At 39.2% G+C, this 15641-nt stretch overlaps 1 protein-coding gene across 5 annotated transcripts in view; it reads left to right on the top strand.

Moving 5' to 3' along the window:
• The window catches only part of Mtm1 (myotubularin 1), a 118102-nt gene that overhangs the window by 87230 nt on the left and 15231 nt on the right, over nucleotides 1–15641 (top strand). For all 5 annotated transcript variants that reach the window (XM_038316810.2, XM_038316811.2, XM_038316812.2 and 2 more), the window contains 4 exons: nucleotides 3503–3688; nucleotides 10688–10894; nucleotides 13714–13806; nucleotides 14479–14592. In XM_038316810.2, coding sequence (XP_038172738.1) covers nucleotides 3503–3688; nucleotides 10688–10894; nucleotides 13714–13806; nucleotides 14479–14592 — 600 coding nt within the window. The remainder of the gene's footprint in view (nucleotides 1–3502; nucleotides 3689–10687; nucleotides 10895–13713; nucleotides 13807–14478; nucleotides 14593–15641) is intronic.

The following is a 15641-nucleotide window of genomic DNA, read 5'->3' on the forward strand; positions in this document are numbered from 1 at the left end:
GTTTATGTAGAAATAATTTCAAACTTCTATGTAAAACAGTCATGAAGTTGAATTGGTAAGTCAATTAGGAATTATAAGTAAAGGATTTAGGAAATTAAATCTCAATATCTTCTCGAATTATGCTTAATTTTATATATTTCGAATCCCATTATCCTTCATATATAATTCAGGGTGATCACATGTATAAACTACAATATTTCCATGTACTTATTTAGTCTGAAATAGATATAATATAACATTAAAATAAAGTATTTAGAAAGAATATTTTAAAATATTAAAGTGTGTGAGATGAATACCTTAGTTATATTAAACTCTAAAGCTCATTATAGCAACAGAATTCTTGAATGCCTTTTTAATACTGGAGAAATAAGCCTCTGTTTCTAGTCCTCTTAGGAATGAGAAGAGGGAAAATATTAAGGAAAAAAACTAGAACACCTAAACCTTAAAGTACTCTGGGTCATTCTTAAAACCTCTCCTCCCAGCTCTGTCTTTCCACTAGTTGTCTATATCCATAGCAACAAGCCCTTGGCACTTTATAACATTCTAGATAATTTGGGTTGTTCACTTTTGTTGAAGAAAGAAAAACCAAAGGGAAGACTTCAAAGGTAACCAGAGATGGAGAATTTGAACTTTCGGGAACTCAGTCTGTGCTTGACTAATTGATTTTTACCCTTGCTGACTTCTGTTCTCTTGGCCCCTAATAATTGTTCCTCCCTTGTGGATATTTAGATGTAATCAGCAACATCACATCATTTTCAATTAAACAAAGCCCAGGGTTGGGAAGGTCTAGCACCACACGGTTTCTATTTTGGGGCAGAGCACTGTGCTGAATTAAAGTAGGGCTGTGTTAATGTCTGGTTTTGCCAGAAACTTTGGCAATGACTAAAACATGTATTTTTCCTTTTGCTTTATTTTTTACACATCATGCTCAGTTATTTATGAAAGGAACTCCAGTGTCAAGCATCTCTGAAAATTCCCATAATTATGTAACAGCCACACATGCAGAGGTGCAGGCCCTCTGTCTACGGGAGGGTGAACATGTCATTGTATTATATATAAGCTCGCAGAGCTAGCTAAAATAACCCAGCTCTTACTTGCCAGGTCTGTGCCTGCAGTTTGCAGAAGGGACTACCAAGCAGATGCCAGTAACTCTGGCCTTCTTCCACAAGGTGTGGACAGCCAGAAAGAGAGGGAGGTGATAACATTCGTCTACTGATTTATTAACAAAAAGCTCTCTTTTAAATGACAAATAGGGACTGGAGAGATGGCTTAGTGATTAGGAGCACGTACTGCTCTGCCAGAGAAACTAAGTTGGGTCCCAGCACCTGCAACTGTCTGTAACTCCAGTTCCAGGAGATCTGACACTCACATTAGAAACAAAACAATAACTAAAAAGGGAAAATAGAAAATGGGTGTGGTGGCTCACACCTATTATGTCAGCACTTATAATGCTAAGGCAGGAAGATTGCAATGAGTTTGGGGCCACTCTATGCTAGATAGTGAGTTCTAGGCAGGTCTATGGTACAGTGTGAGACCCTTTTTTTTTAACACACTCATTTATTTATTATGTATATAATATTCTGTCTATGTGTATGCCTTCAGACCAGAAAAGGGCACCGGACCTCATTACAGATGGTTGTGAGCCACCATGTGGTTGCTGGGATTTGAACTCAGGACCTTTGGAAGAGCAGGCAGTGCTCTTAACCGCTGAGCCATCTCTCCAGCCCCCGAGACCCTGTCTTTAAAACAATCAGCCAAGCAGTTGTGGCACAGGCCTTTAATTCTAGCACTCGTGAAACAGAAGCAGACAAACTTCTGAATTTGAGACCAGCCTGATCTACAGAGTGAATTCCAAGATAGCCAGGGTTGCACAGAGAAACCCTGTCTTGAGAAACCAAAAAAAAAAAATCAACAACAAAGGGATTATTTCCCATTAACTTATTGCTGATGCTCTGTAAATGAAGCTTAAAAGAAGCATTCATGCCTGAATATGTTTTCTCCTCTAGAGTGTTTGGAGACTGAGGCCTCGGGCCTGACACGTAGGTTTTTAGGTGTGAAGTTCAGGTGATATCCTTCCTTTTTCTGTGAGATTTCCCCTAACATAGTAAGCCTAAGGCATGGGGCCCAGCTTTCTTTGCTTTTCCTGCTCTAGCTACCAGTTATCGTCCTAGCATTGATATGCAGAAAAAGAGGGCTATTGTGGGGATGACACATTTGCATCCCGCTTTTCTCTCCTGTCCTGCCTGCTTCCCTGTGCTCCTTCTACAGGCAGTCTAAAGTTAGTACCTCTTAAAAAGCTCAGATCTCTTTCAGGTTTTCTTAAAGGGCCCAAATTTACCTATCCCGTGACATTTCAAAATCCTTTACGGAAAGTACAGCCACATTCCTAAACAAATTCATAATGTTTCTTTTCATCATTGTGGAAATGGATACTTTTCACAATGTTGTGGTGATTAACTGAAGTTCACCCTGGCAAGTTGTCTTCACTTAGTACAAATGAACTCAGTATTTCATAGTAGAACAATTGCCTAGCATATACAAGGCAGTGAGTTTAATATGTAGTACCACGAAGACAACAGCAATGAAACTTTGTGCTTCATATAGTAGGTGGTAGCCATCTTGTCCCTCTTAGACTCTTATGGGCCCACTTTGTGTAGCTTGATGTTTGTATAGTAGAAAAATGGTTGGGATACAGAGGAAATGGTTTATATGTTGAAATCAAAGCAGACTTAAATTCTATTTATTACTTGCATGTCTTTGGAATAAGTAAACCTTTAAGTTTCTACTTCCCAGAGTGGAAATTGTAGATACTAACATCTGTTTTGTAGCATTCCTGTAAGAGGTAAAATTACAAAGCACAGCAATATAGAGCCCCATCAAAAGGTGACTTCTGTTAGCCATTGTAAAGTAGTCAGGCTCTTTTTAACCTGTTATACCTAGGGAGTGAGCCCTGCTTTACAGGACAGGACACTGGTGCTTCAAGGTTAGTGTTTGGCACCAGATCATGTGGTGAGGAGAGGGTGAAGCTGAGCTGTTGGCTTGTGTCTGGCTACAAAAGTTGATTTCCCCTAATACATTGTAGCCTATGAGAATGCTTACAATGTTGGAGTGCCTGCTACTGCTTTAGTATGGCCACCCCTTCCCCAAACAATACAATGATAGCAACAAAATTGATGGAGGAGGACTTTTCAGAACTTGTTCTTGATTTTCCAGATCTACAAGAACCAATAATTACAGAATATTTTGAAGGGAATACTATCTGATGAATTCAGTCCCCCCCCCCCACCAAAGAAATTGCCAGCATTCCATATTTTTCTCTAACTCAAAAGTATGACACAGGTTGTTAAGGCTTTGTACTGCATAGGAAGTAAAAAATCACATTAAATATTTAAATTAGAGGGGCTTGAATTAAAATTTTGAAAGTAAATAATTTATGAGATATTTTGGCTAAGGTACTAATAACATAGAAAACCTAACTAATTATAAACTTATTGTTTCTTAGGCAACAGGAGGAGGATATGAAAGTGATGATGCATATCATAACGCCGAACTATCTTTCTTAGACATTCATAATATTCACGTTATGCGTGAATCTTTAAAAAAAGTGAAAGACATTGTTTATCCCAACATTGAAGAATCTCATTGGTTGTCCAGTTTGGAGTCTACTCATTGGTTAGAACATATCAAGGCAAGTATACTTTTAAAAATATTTGCAGCTATAAAAGAGTACTTATTTTGAAGAAAATGAAATTTTTCCTCAAATATTCAAAAATTACATATGGAAAGAGAAACTGCAGCAGAAGATTCTTGATTTTTTTTTTATAATTTGCTTGCATGAAGATTTCACATTGTTCTCTCTTATGTTTAGAGTCTATAGAGCTTTCTCTTCTAATCTTGTCAGTAGTAATAGTCTCATTTAGGTTTATTTACAAATAGCCCATTTACTGTCCTACTTTTATTAGATGTATCACTCATCAACAAAGACAGAAGTGCTTTTTTGTTGTTGTTTGCATTTTAACAATTTATTAATAACTTATTTTATTGGTTTTTTGGGGGGGTGGTTTTCTATTTATTTATTTATTTATTTATTTATTATGTATACAATATTCTGTCTGTGTGTATGCCTGCACGCCAGAAGAGGGCACCAGACCCCATTAGAGATGGTTGTGAGCCACCATGTGGTTGCTGGGAATCGAACTCAGGACCTTTGGAAGAGCAGGCAATGCTCTTAACCTCTGAGCCATCTCTCCAGCCCGGGGAGGGGGTGGTTTTCAAGACAAGGTTTCTCTGTGTAGCTTTGGCTGTTCTGAACTCACTCTGTAGACCAGGCTGGAATCAAAATCACAGAGAGCCATCTGCATCTGCCTCCTGAGTGCTGAAGTTAAAGGCGTGCGCCATTGCCCAGGTAATGACTAATTTTAAAGAATACATTTTGCATTTTTATTACATTCAATTGTTTGTCCTGATAGAAGCATAAAAACTCTCTTTTCAAAGCACAAGTATGTAGACATCATTTCCTGGCCTCTCGGGCCCAAATAATCACACAGAAACTATATTAGTTACAACACTGTTTGGCCAATGACTCTCACGTATTCCTACCTAGCTCTTACATCTTAAATTAACCCATTTTTATCAATCTATATATCACTACTAGGCTGTGGCCTACCAATAAGGTTCCAGCATACCCTTCCTTCTCTTTCATCAGCTACATGGCTTCTCCTTGACTCTACCTACTCTCTTTCTCTCTCTCTCTACACACACACACACACACACACACACACACACACACACACACACACACACACACACGTTCAGATTTCCTGCCTGGCTCTGCCTGCTAAGCCATTGGCCCAAACAGCTCTATTCATTAAGCAGTGGTAATAAAACATATTCACAGCATACTGAGGAGAATCTCACATCATCTCCCTTTTTCTATCTAGTTAAAAAGGAAGGTTTTAACTTTAACATAGTAAAATTACATATGACAAAACAGTTACCAAGCAAGAATTACAGTTATAATATTTAGTCGATTTACATTTGGCAAATTAAGGAAAATACTCTTATCATCTGTTTTTTGTGAGTTTAAAGTTTTGTATCTAATTATTTTTTATCATAACTAAGGAAAACTTTAATTATATATAGCATTTAACTCTGTCAAAGACCACAGAAACCTAAGTTAACAGGAAGTTCATTGTAAGTAACTTCCAAAACTCTAGAATTGACAGACATCTCTCTGCCTGGACAGTCACCCAAAGTTCTCCTGTAACATTGGGGCGCCCATCTTTAGCCTACAGGCCCATAGTATCCAGCAGACTTTTCAGTGAAGCAGGAAATTTGAAGATCTGTTCTACCTATATTGGTAGTTTGTCAGTCACATTTTTTATGTCCCGTAGAATGTCTGGCAGACTCTTTCATGAAGCAGGAAGCCTAAAGGACCATCCCATCTTTTGGAAAGTTTAGCAGTCACTTTTCTGTAGGTCCTTCATATCCAGTTCATACAGCATACCATCAAATAGTCCAGGCAAGAGCATTTTCTTGCCCAAATAGCTAATCTTGCCACAATGACAGCAAACTCCATAAGGAGTTCCTTCAGTGCCCATCATCCTCTTAAGTAATTGGTGCTTCCAGAAGTAGACATGTCTCATTGTCAAGAAAAGCCTAAGTTCTCAAAACATTTTAAATGCCATATTCTTTACATCTTTAAAATATTTGAAGAATGTCTATCCATCTGAAATATATCTCTGTACATCTAGAAAACCTATCATAATTACAAGTTTGACTATTATAAATGACTACCTATTAATCTGCAATTTTTAATTATACATTACATTTTTAAATTAGTTTTAAATTAACCAATGGTAATAAAGCATATTTATAGCATACAGAGTGCATTCCCACATCACAAGTATTAGGAACTATGTTAGTGGACTATCACTTTTGGAAACCATGTAGTTTTATAAACACACCAACCAAAAGCATATTTTAAGCAGGTGAATTATTAAGATATATTGTTCTCTAGTGAAATTAAGCTTTCCAACTTGACAAGAATTATTTTTTATTTTTTCTGTCTAATTTTCATTTCTCTCAATATATCATCCTCATAAAATGAATTATAAAACAACTAATTGTGGTCTCTAACTATATTGTAGTATCCTGAATGGGACTCTAGAAACAACAGGGCCATTAGGTTAAGAACTAAGGAAATGTGGGGCAGGAGAGATGGTTACGTGATTAAAAGCATAGGCTGCCCTTCCAGAGGGCCTGAGTTTGATTCCCATCATTTATATGATGGCTTACAACTCTCTGTAAATCCAGTTGCAGGGGAATCTGATGTCCTCTTCTGGCCTCTGCATATGTAGGTAAATACATTATACAAAGATATGCAGGCAAGCAAAATACCCATACACATAAATAAATATTTTTTTAAAAAATCCTAAGGAAATGTGAATAAAGAATGGACTTTTAAAGCAGTAAACTTAAAGATAAATTTCTTAGTAAGTAATAATGTATCAATATAGGTTTCTTAGTTGTGGAAAATATCCCTTGAAATGATGCTAAGAAGGGAAACTGGGTTAGGTATCTTGGAACCTTCTGCAGTACCTTCACAGCTTTCCTGTGTTGCTGAAATTTAAAATATGTTTTTAAATAGCACAGTTTTTAATGCAGATCATCATGGTAGAACTTGTGAAAGAAAAAAAGTGCCCTTAAGAAGGTGGCTAGATGGTCGAAGAAGTTAAGTATAAAAGAAAACACCGTATTCTAAGATACTGTGTTTTCAGTTTAGAGTAGGCCTTTATAGCAAAGTCAGCTGAAAAAGCAGGCTTGCCCTAGTCCTTCAAGAAAGCAGAGTGATGGAGGAATCTATTTTAAAGAATACAGCTGAGGTGAGCACTCAGAAACTGCTGCAGGTAAGTCCAAGTTGACAAGAATGGTATGTTTTAATTTATGTGCAAGGGTTTTTTTTTAAATAGTAAAGTTTCTAAAACTAAGAAATAGTTTTAAGTGAGATTGGTCTAGCAAAGGATCTGGGAGAAGCCAGGCAGCCAGGGCCTTGACTATCAAATACTGGGAAGAAGTCTCAGGGTTTGGGTAACAGTTTGGTAATGCAGCAAACTGTTCTAGAGGTTGATTATGTAATTGATATAAGAGAAAAGAATGTGAAGTTAGAAAAAGAAGATTCAAAATAGTAGTGTCAATGCAAGGATGCAAAGGCTACTAAAAGACAAGATACAAGTTGCTTCTTATGCAGAGCCTGTGGTGTGTTGTGGTTAAGTAGATGTAAGAGCTTCAGAAATGAAGACTGCCACAAGGAGGGTATACCCACCTGCCTGAGAAAAATCATGCTTCCATTTTCAGTTGAGGGGCAATCCTGACTAGGCTTAAGAGAAACACCATGCTTTGGAGGTAGTGGTAGGCCATCCTCTGGTGCAATTTGTCAAGCAGGTTTTCATGTAAAGTGGAACTCAATATAGAGACTTGGAAGTGGCATGTGAGCTTGGGAGTCATTGGTTGAGTGCTAAACTTAGGCTGAGCCCTTTATCAAGTATGCTGAGAGGTGCTTCATATTAGGGGAAGATCAGAAGACTTGGAATGGAGCCCCAGTCAGGTTTGGAATCGGCATAGAAGAAAAGTGAGATTCAGTGAAATCATTCCAAAGAGAGATATCAAGAGCTCCAAAAATGTTAGAATGTCTAGAAAAAGCACAAGAGGGTATACATCTATGGGTCACTGGCAATGTCATGGGGGTGAGAGTTGGAAATTACAGTAATGTTATAAATTATTTTTGCAGCTCTAGGTGAGGGCTGGAAAGACATATCAGTGACTAGAGTACTTGGCACACAAGTGTGAGGACTGAAATTTTGATCCTCAGAACCCATGTAAATGCCAGAGTGGGTGTGGCAACCTACCTGCCTGTAACTCTAGTTCTCTGAAAGGTGAAAAAGGAACTCTTCAGAACAGGCTGGCTAGCCAGACTAGCCATATTGATGAGCTCTGGGATAGATTGAAAGTCCCTGCTTCATTGAATAAAAAAAGAATTGGGGGAGGCCCCTAATGTCAACCTTTTGACCTACACAGACACCTGAACACGAACACACGAACACACACACACACACGAGGCACACACACAAGGCACACACGCATGCATGTCAGCCAAAAAAAAAAAGCTAGATAAAAGAGAAAGGAGTGGAGAGTTGTGTGATTATAAGAAAGGCTTTCAAGTCATGGGATGCTTCAACCTGCTTTCAGAAAACTTGGATGTTTTATTAAGAAAAAAATACAATTCTGAAAGTTTAGTATATTGTAATTTTTATATTAGTGGAAAGCCGTTGAAAATAATCTGACTGTAGAAGTTATATCTATATAATGAAATGTTGTGCAGTCATGAAGTAAATCATGTATGGTGGTTGCTAATAACATTAGGAAATGCTCCAAAGCCCAATTAAAGAATTCAGCAGAATATAGAAGGATGTCTCCCAACTTTTGCTTTCTTCATTTTTTCAGCAAAGTAAAAATATTTTCTGTCATTAAAATATTTTTTAGAGAAATGGGGAAAGGCAGGAGGAAGGAGAAAGAGGGAGGAAGGGCAAGAGGGAGAGAAAACGAATGGATGCATGCAGACATGTATTAGAGACCTTAAGAAGGTGGGGAAAAGCTCCTATCCTACAGCAGAAAGAAGAAAGAAAGGCTGGTTAAAAGTCCAAATGGAGCCGGGCAGTGGTGGCGCACACCTTTAATCCCAGCACTCGGGAGGTAGAGACAGGCAGATCTCTGAGTTCGAGACCAGCCTGGTCTACAAGAGCTAGTTCCAGGACAGGCTCTAGAAACTACAGGGAAACCCTGTCTCGAAAAACCAAAAAATAAAAGTCCAAATGGTTCATTGTCTTGCATGCCTGAGGAAGTCATGAAGCAAGGCTGTGTGGGAAAGATGATGTATAGAAGTTAGGACGATATGGAATGTAGAAAATACGAAAGATCACCATCAGACTATCATTTTGTCCCTAATGAGGGGGATTCAAAACTAGTGACAGAAATTATTGCTGTTCTTTCACATGACAAGAGTAGCAGTGAGAAGCCTGAGGAGCCCATGTGGGCACATGTAAGAGCATCCACCCCAGACTTTCTCACACAGCAGATACAACCTAGCAGGTTAGGGCAGTAGAGCAGGTGCTACTGAACTTAGTCTTGCAGATTAGGTACGACACTTGGGCTGTATTTCCTTTCTGAGGGCTGAGGAAAATCTATTCTTGTATCTTCTCAGCTTCTCATGACCACTTAATAAATTCCTTGGTACCATCCCTTGTTGACAGCCAGAACTACTGGCCAGACCCTGCAGTTTTCTCTCTCACACAAAAGTGCCCAATTATTTGTTCTCAGTGATTTCATTTTGAAAACCAGATTTTGTTTTATTAGATAATTGCAGTTACTCCAAGTCAGAGTGATTTGGGGATTTCATAATTAGAAAACATCTAATATTTTCTAAAATAATTGCCTTTTTATTGTAAGTGAGAAGCACATCTTGGGGGAGAGCTGCTCTCTACAGTGTGCTGGAACCCCCACTTCATTAAGTTGTGCTCCAGTAATCTAAAATGTTAGCCCTGCTTCTCAGCAGCGCTTTCTGCAGAAGTACATCAAGTTAAAACTGCAAACAGGATTACAGGGAGTCATTTCAGGGACACTCACTTCTACACTGGTGCTTTTGAGGGTCTGCCATCCCTTGGTCCCCTAACTTTTTTCTTGTTCACTTTTCTCTCATGAGTTCATGTAAAAATACTAAGCTTTTATATTTTCTGTTTGTCAGATGGTTCACGTGAGCGAGCTTGTCCTTAAATACATTTCAGTGAATTTTTTCACTGTCTTTGAATTAGTTAAAGTGACCATAGTACATTCTAAGCATGGTGTTAGAATTTGAGGTGCTCCATGGTATAAACATTAGAAAATCAGCTCAGGGGTCAACAAGATGGCTCAGCAGCTAAAATGCATGCCATTCACGCCTGGCGACCAGAGTTCAGTCCCCAGAATACATGTACAGGTAGAAGGAGATAACAGACTCTACACAGTTGTCCTATGACCACACTACATGAGTGAGTCATATAGAAATATGCACAGGATAATATGTTTTTAAAATCAGCTCAGAGTTAAGCACTTGGGAAGATACAAGCCTCAAACAATACTGGAAGGAATGTGGGGTCATCTAGCTATTTTCCTTAAAATTTGTTTCTTTAAATAAGCATATTTTTTACCTTGAGCATACATGTGCCATATGGCCCTGTGATTTCACTTGTATATGTTTACGTAAGAAGAAAGAAAATGGTATGTCCATGTCCAATCAAGAACTGAGAATGCAAATGTCTACAATAGCATGGTTTGTAGTATACAGACGCTGGAAACTACCAGATTCCTTGCAGCTGAAGAATGGACAATTAGCTATTCATACTATAGGATATCACTTGTTCATGCGAAGGACTGGAGCACTGAAAAGAATCTCAGAGCATCCGAATGTGATCTCTACACACAGCACAGAGAGCTCCCCAGGATCCTGTAGTTCCTGATGTTCTGGTTTGTGATGCTCACTGACCTTTGAAATCAGGACTTGGGCTAGAGTGAAGATGGATGGTGCTTTGACATTGGACCAGTACCAGTGCTCCCTGCTGCTCTCTGCTACTGACTTGCATATTTTTCTCTGCAGCTTGTTCTGACAGGAGCCATTCAAGTTGCAGACAAAGTTTCTTCAGGAAAGAGCTCAGTGCTTGTGCACTGCAGTGACGGATGGGACAGGACTGCTCAGTTAACATCCCTGGCCATGCTGATGCTGGACAGTTTCTACAGGACTATTGAAGGCTTTGAAATATTGGTACAGAAAGAGTGGATAAGTTTTGGACATAAATTTGCATCTGTAAGTAAACACTAAAGCTGTCCTTTTAAATCAGCTGGGATTTTAAGAACTGTTTTTGTACTGTTTCTTAAGGAAGGTCTGACATGAAAGTCTGAGGAGTGGCCAAGCAACGTGGCATTTACCTTTAATCGTAGCATTGAGGAGGTTGGAAGATCTCAATGAGTTCAAGGCCATCCAGGTCTATATAGCAAGTTCCAAGAGAGCCAGGGTTACATATGCCTTGTCTCGAAAAAAAGTCTGAGGAATAAAATTGGAAAACCACTTGACAGTTTGAAAGCTATGACACCTTGGGCTAATGGAAGACGTTTTAGGGTTGATCCATCTTTGCTATTTCTAGTTAGAACAAAAGTAATGTAATGAAGTCTGCAAAGAAATGTATAAATTGAAACTTGGGAGTCTGAGACGGATGGGAAGGTTGTTCTAAGTGCCTGCCAAAGCTACCCAGTAAGTGCCAGGCGAGAATACCGAGTTACTTCCATGCCTAGGCTTCCCCCCGAGTTCCTGCCTAGGCTACTCAGTAAGTTCTAGGTATAGGCTACTAAGTGATTTCTAGGCCTCAGCTACCCAGCGAATTTCAGCCATGGCTACTCATTGAGTTCCAGGCCTAGGCTGCTCAGTTATTTCTAGCCAAGGTTACCCAGTGAATTCCATGCCTAGACTACTAAGTGAGTTCCAGGTCTGGGCTACCTAATGAGTTCTAGCCATGGCTATCCAGTGAGTTCCAGGCCTATGTTATCAAGTGAGTTCCAACTGATGCTTCTCAGTGAAAATCCTTGTCCAGGCTACCCATTGTGTTCCAGCGGAGGGTACCCAGTGATTTCCCGGCAAGGCTATCCAGTGTGTTCCATGCCTTGGCTGCCCAGTGAGATCTCTCCAGGTCTCCCCAGTGAGTTCCAGTCAGTGCTACCCAGTGAGCTACAGCCAATGCTCCCCACTGAGTTCTAGACCTAGGCTACATAGTGAGTTCCAGCCAAGGCTACCCAGTGAGTTCTAGCCAGGGCTACCCAGTGTGTTCCAGGTCTAGGCTGCCCAGTGAGTTTCAGCCAATACTACCTGGTGATATCTAGGCCTAGACTACCCAGTGAGTCTCAGCCTAGGCTAAGTTATCCAATGAATTCCAGGCAAAGTTACCCAGTGAATTCCAATATGTTTCAGCCAAGTTTACCCTGTGAGTTTCAAGCCTAGGTTACCCAGTGTGTTCCAGGCAGGTGTAGGATATAAAGCAAGAATTGTCTCAGAAAAGAAAAACTAAAGAAATGTTTAAATTAAAATTTCATAAAATAAGGAAGCTAGGATGACAATTGTCTCTGGACTAATATTACAACTGTCCAGAACAAGTGTGCTTTACAGAATGGCAGCTTTTTACTTGAGGCTTTTTTTTATTCTCTGATGCACATTTTTTAATCAAGGAAACCCATTGCAATTCATATTCTTAGGTCTCGTTTCCAGGTACCCTTTGAATGAGCATCTTTTTAGAAGATTTATTTATTTTTCTGTCGGGGAGGTGTTTGGTCTGCATGATTGTTTTGTGTACCACATGCATGCAGTGTTCTTGGAAGCCAGAAGAGGGCAGCAGATTCCCTAGTACTGGGGTTAAACTGGTTGTTAGCCCCGCTGGGTGCTAGGAAGTGAGCCTGAGTGGTCTGCAAGAGCAGCCAGTGCTCCTAACTGCTGAACCATCTCGCCTTGACCCAGCTCCATGCTAATTTGCAGATGGTGCATACATAATCCTAATAGAAATGCTGTTTGATCTGTTCTATCCTTCTTCCAAAGCTCACAAATGGGTTGAGTAACATTTTCAAGTTGATGGTTTTGTTCTGGTTGTAGCAGAGGAAGGCATTTTAATAATAATAATAATAATAATAATAATAATAATAATAATAATAATAACAACTGTATTTTGGGCATGATTTCCAACCTTGGATCGTCCAGGCTTCTAGAACATCCAGTCACCTCTACCTGCAGCTGTCCGGGACCTGTACAACATTCCAATCTTATGAAATGATTGTAACAGTTATATAGGCTGATGGTGCTGTGCTAGTTTTCATTGTTTTATGTGTATTTGAGTATGCTAGTATGTGTGTAAATGCACATGACTGTGTGGGTGTATATACATACATGTACACATACTTATGGAGGCCAGAGGTCAGCCTCGGGTGTCATTCCTCAGGAGTTATCCTTCTTTTTTATTAAATAGAGTCTCTCTCAGGAACATAGAACTTTTTGCTTGAGCTAGGTTGACTGACCAGTGAGCCCCAAGGATCCTCCTGTCTCTACTGTTCAGCTCTGGTGTTGCCATACCAATTGTTTTGGTTGGTTGGTTGGTTGGTTGGTTGGTTGGTTGGTCAGTCGGTTGATTTTGCCATGAGTAATGGAGATAAAACTCAGGTCCTTGTGCTTGCACAACTAGCTCTTTATTGACTAAATTCCTCCTCTAGCCCCTCACTGAATTGTCATTATTCAGATGGTGAAATGGCTCAGGTGCTTCCCATCAGGCCTAATGGCATGAGTTCAGTCCTGGGGACTCACTTTCTAGGACAGAGTGAACCCTTGAAAGTTGATCCCTGATTTCCATGCACATGTGGGAGTTGTGCACATATAAACACCAAACACACAAGTAAATGTAATGTTTAAAATTGCCATTATTATGAAATCATCTGTTGTTTCTCCGTATTTCCATGGCAACATACAGAGTTTACTGTCTGACGAGCTTGGCATTTAGAAGTCAGGTTGCTGAGTTGCATTGTGGCATTTTGTAAGTTATATACCTTCTCTGTTTTGTACCTGTGAATTAAATCATCTTCATCAATTCATTTCAGAGAATAGGTCATGGTGATAAAAATCATGCTGATGCTGACCGATCTCCTATTTTCCTCCAGTTTATTGACTGTGTGTGGCAGATGTCAAAACAAGTAAGAATATGTGGAATGAATATACTCTCAATGTTTAAATAGTGTATTATCACATCTGAAGTTTGCCTACAAAATAATTCAGGGCAGAAATAAAGATGAAACAGGCCTGGCTATGAACAAATCGTGATTGAATCTCAGCAATGGGGACATAGGAATACATTTTTTAATTACTACCACTGTGTATGTTTATAATACTCCACATAAGATTTATAAAATTAAAATTTCACTGGATTACCTATTCTAATGGAAGGTCAGCAGGACTGACAGTGCCCTGGTATTTCTGTGCCTGCTAACCTGTAATACTTTACACTGCACTTTTGGCCACTTTTTCCTTTTTCTTCCTTGAATTGATACATATTAAAGTGTGTTAGTCTTATATGAAGTGCAAGAGAAAAAAAAAGAAAAATCCTCTGCTATGTGTGCAAATGGCAGTCTCTGCTGGCCTTCCTAGAGTTCTTCAGTGTGGCAGCATTTAGTCACTCTTCCTACCCATCTGTGCTTCTTCTCTTGCCATAGTGTATATATGTATTTGTGTGTTTCTTTTAATTCAAAGTGAACAGTATTACACCATAAATTCTTCCTTTGATACTCTGGTTTGGTAGAAACCATGCATTTTTTCTTCCTTGAGAGAACAGACTATTTTTCACATTCTGCTTGTTTGTTCTTATCTAGTTTCCCACAGCTTTTGAGTTCAATGAACGCTTTTTGATTACAATCTTGGATCATCTGTATAGCTGTCGATTTGGTACTTTCTTATTTAACTGTGAATCGGCTCGAGAAAAACAGGTGAGCAAAACACTAATGGTTTTTGTGAAGGCTTTCCAAAGTGACTCTAGGAAGAATATGAAAGACTGGTGTTGTCCTGAGGAGTAGGAGTGATTTTAAAGTATACAAGTTTTCCCTGTGTGGCTGCAGTGAAAGTAATGTAAAGGGAATTTTAAAAGTTATTGTTTGAGAATTTCAGGTAACATATTTTGATACTATTCTTTCCAGTCCTCCAGATCCTTCCAGTTCTTACACCCTCCCTTACCATCTCACTTGATAGTCTTTCTCTCTTAAAAATGAAGGAGGAAGGGAAGGGGGGAGGGAGAGAGGAAAAAATGGCCACTAAAAACATGGGACCCTGGGTCACAGTCCATTGATGAAAACTGATGTTTCCCTTTCCCAACAGCTATCATTTTTAAACAGATACTTGGTGAGGGGTAGGAATTTGTGTGCACTTCTTCTTTCTGGGATTTTGTCTGACTTGCTGTTGTGCAGTTGTCCATGACGTCACCATCTCTTGGAGTTCATATGTATCTGGAACTTGCTGTTTCACAGAAGTCATTCACCAACACTGCTCCTTATAGTCATTCCACGTCCTCTTCTGCATAGATTCCTGAGCTTGGAGTGGGGGGATTTGATAAAAAAACATTCGATTTGGGGCCGAATACTCCAAAATCTCTCACTTTATATACTTTGTCCAGTTATGAGTCTCTGTGATAATTACCATCTTACAGCAAGAAGCAACTTCTCTGGTATGAGCTGAGTACTCACTGATCTTTAGATTTAGCGATGTGTCATTAGACATCATTTTGTTGTTATATTTATTTAGGAGACTAAGAGTAGTAGGTTTTTTCCTGGGCCCATGACCTATGTATGCTTAGGTTCTTGACCTCATTAAAAATTACAGTTAGGGGTTACAACTCGTGGAGTGGATCTTAAGTCCAATTAAAAAGTGGGAGGGCATGAACCTATAAAAATAGGAAAAAGAAAATTACAGAAAAAAATTAGAAGGAGAAAAGCCAATAGATATGTAACAAATAGTGTAGCTTAAGAAAGCCAAATCTGAAAGC

The sequence above is a fragment of the Arvicola amphibius genome, chromosome X (assembly GCF_903992535.2).
Source record: "Arvicola amphibius chromosome X, mArvAmp1.2, whole genome shotgun sequence".
NCBI classification, from domain to species: Eukaryota; Metazoa; Chordata; class Mammalia; order Rodentia; family Cricetidae; genus Arvicola; species Arvicola amphibius.